Genomic DNA, 3035 nt, shown 5'->3' with positions numbered 1-3035 from the left:
ATTAAATAAATAATTGTTCCATAAAAAATAAAATATAATACTATGTTTAAACCGCATGATTAATAGTATATCCCAACAGGAAATATCGTTCCTTTGTTTAGCATTGCAACAATATTAATACACAAGATCTTTCAACTTAGATCTTGATCATAGATTCTTCTGATTAGAATGAAGAGATGAATTCTGTTAAACTCTTCAAGGAATTATGTGACGAGCCACCATCTTGAAAAGACATCTGGAGTTCCTGTTTCATATCAACTACTCTTTGCCTCAATTCTTTGCCTTCTTCTTCCACCATAAGTTTTCTTATTGTACTTTCTATGACACATCTAGTCAAATCATCAGATCCTATTTGAAGGCCTACTTTCCATACGTGCGTTATGTATCTTGCATTCACATTCTGATCACCAAAACATGGCCTGCAAATCATGGGAACCCCTTCAACAATACTTTCTAATGTCGAATTCCATCCACAATGACTCCAAAATCCTCCAACTGCACGATGCGCCAATACTTCTTTTTGTGGTGCCCATTTTACTATACGACCTCGATCTCCAACTGCTTCCAAGTAGCCATCAGGTAAGTCATGTTCAATCGACGTTGAACCATCTATAGAACTTTGCCTAACTACCCACAAGAATGGTTGGTTACTATTGAACAATCCCCAAGCTGTCTCAATCAACTCCTTTTTATCCATAACAACTATACTCCCTAGGCTTACATAAAGAACAGAGTTAGTGGCTTGAGTATCAAGCCACGAAATGCAACTGGCGTCCTCTTCTGCTAAACTCGTTTGCAAGGAGGACGCCATTTTGTGTAAAGGTCCTATTGTGAAAATAGGAACTTGATAATGTTGTCGGAGCCATAACAATGCTCGGTTCTCAAGATTCTCAGTAGTGTTCCCAATGATAGCCACAGAAGATCCTATTTTAGTCACCTTTTCTAATAACTGCAATAGAGGCTCTGGAATTTCGGACGTCAGAGCAAATGGAAGATCCTTGAACCTGAGGGCTGGTATTTTGGGCACTGGATCCAGCAGCTTAGCCTCTGTAATTGTATAAGTAGGTAAATTAGTCTTAAAGCTCAAGACCAGGCTGTGACAATACTTTGTGAAAGACTCTAATTTGAGAAATTGTTTTCTAGGTTATTGATTGCACAAGATATATACAACAACCCAGTATAATTCCACAAGTGGGGTTTGAGGAGGGAAGTGCGTACGCATACCTTACCTTTGCCTTTAAGAAGGCTGAAAAGCTGTTTTTGGAAGACCCTCGGCTAACGAAAGGGAGGGGGAGGGTCGCACAACATATATACGATAGTAAATTAAAAAGAATGTTTTATTAGTGATAAGTTTGAATATTAAAGTCCGATGAAGCTGATATGAACTAAAAAACCGAGATATTTATAATCCCTTCCCGGAGGCACAACTTAGATTTTTGGAAAAATCATGTTTTGTATCTGAAGTTGTTGGCCCATGGTCCTCAGTGAGGAAAGGACCTAGAACAGAGAAGAGGACCGATAGGAAGTTAAAAGCAATTCTTATTTCTTCTTTCTCGAAAACCTGATGTGAGGGGGCCCACTGGGATGTCCATAACTGAAGCATTTTTCTTCGTCGACTGTCGGTTTTTTACCAGGTGTAAACTTGATGGTGTTCAATCTCTAAGTTTTATAGCACTAAATTCATTTTACTTTTAGGGTTCAAAACTTAATTTATTTTGGAATGTTAGTGGTTTAAGTTTATAAACATACATAAATATTCCATGTCGAAAATACTTGGTACAGTTGAACTCATTGATCAAAGGATTCATGCCTAGCTCATAAATGGAGTTATTTTTCCTCATTAGGGAAAAAATATTTTTATCGAAGAAAAGATTTTCCACGATTCAAAATAGCGATACATTGAAACTATAACACATATTTTTAACGTACCAAACACAGTATTCTCCATAACCTACCTGGCAAAGGAGTAAACTTTTCTGCCTGGAATTGAAGAAAGGCACAAATAGCTTCCATATAAGCACAACTACTGGACCGGAGGAGAATAGTTGGAAGCTCAAGGTGATCAGCCACTTCAGTTATGAAGTACATAAGATGGTCATAGATTATGCAACAGATTTGACCATAGAGCTCTGGTTTTTCCATCATTTGGACCAAATAGTCTTGAAATGGAACTCTGCAATTCTTATTCATTGCTGGTATAATGTTCAATAGATTCAATAAAGAAGGATCGCCGTTTGACAGGCCATCCTTCAGTGGCAAGAATGTAAATTCAGGATGTTTGGAGCTATCTGGAGGATTCAACTCAGAATGGTTTATAACAATGGAGAATCCCTTAGCATGAAGCATCGAGGCCAGTTGAAGCATAGGCGTTATATGCCCTTGGAACGGAGATGGTACTAAAACCACACAACGCTTTTCTGCTTCTTCTACAGCCATCTGGTTCATCAGTGGCGAATTCAGAATTTAGACGTTGTGAGTTTTGAACTGAGAGAATATTGAGCTCTGAAATATTTGTTAAGTAGTATGTTTATAATTGTTCTTCACAAATCTTTATATGCAGTACATATTGTTATACTATTTGTTTGATCTTTGAATCAAGGAACCCTATTTGGGTGTTGATATGATAGGCAACAGATATAGTAAGCTACAAACAGCCGGCTTATGCTTAACTTTACTGCTTGTCTTTATATGGTTAGACAATAGCTAGGAGTACAGCATATAATAGTTAATGAAAAATTAGTAGTAACTTTTACTGCTTGTCTTTCAATTGATTAATATGGTGGGAGAATAGAAAAATGATAAAAACCATGCAGCTAGCGAAGACTGCAATGTTAGCCGGACCACAAGAGTCTATCGTACGTAGTCTTACCTTGCATTTCTGCAAGAGGCTGTTTCCACGGCTCAAACCTGTGACCTCCTGGTCACATGACAACAACTTTTACCAGTTCCATCTGCACAAAGAGACATATAAATTGAAGGTAACGCCGTAAAGGCATCAGCTGCAACCATTGTCTTCACTCAAACTTTACATATAT

At 37.7% G+C, this 3035-nt stretch overlaps 1 protein-coding gene across 1 annotated transcript; it reads right to left on the bottom strand.

Moving 5' to 3' along the window:
• LOC107775638 (UDP-glucose iridoid glucosyltransferase-like) lies at nt 1-2594 on the bottom strand. Its single transcript, XM_075240828.1, has 2 exons — nt 1956-2594; nt 1-1047 (listed from the first exon to the last, which is right to left on the bottom strand). Exons 1-2 carry the CDS (start codon nt 2443-2445, stop codon nt 164-166), a joined length of 1374 nt encoding a protein of 457 aa, XP_075096929.1. The 5' UTR covers nt 2446-2594; the 3' UTR covers nt 1-163.
• Nucleotides 2595-3035: the final 441 nt, after the last annotated feature.

Source organism: Nicotiana tabacum, chromosome 3, assembly GCF_000715075.1.
Source record: "Nicotiana tabacum cultivar K326 chromosome 3, ASM71507v2, whole genome shotgun sequence".
Taxonomy (NCBI): Eukaryota; Viridiplantae; Streptophyta; class Magnoliopsida; order Solanales; family Solanaceae; genus Nicotiana; species Nicotiana tabacum.
This window is presented reverse-complemented; position numbering and strand designations above follow the sequence as displayed.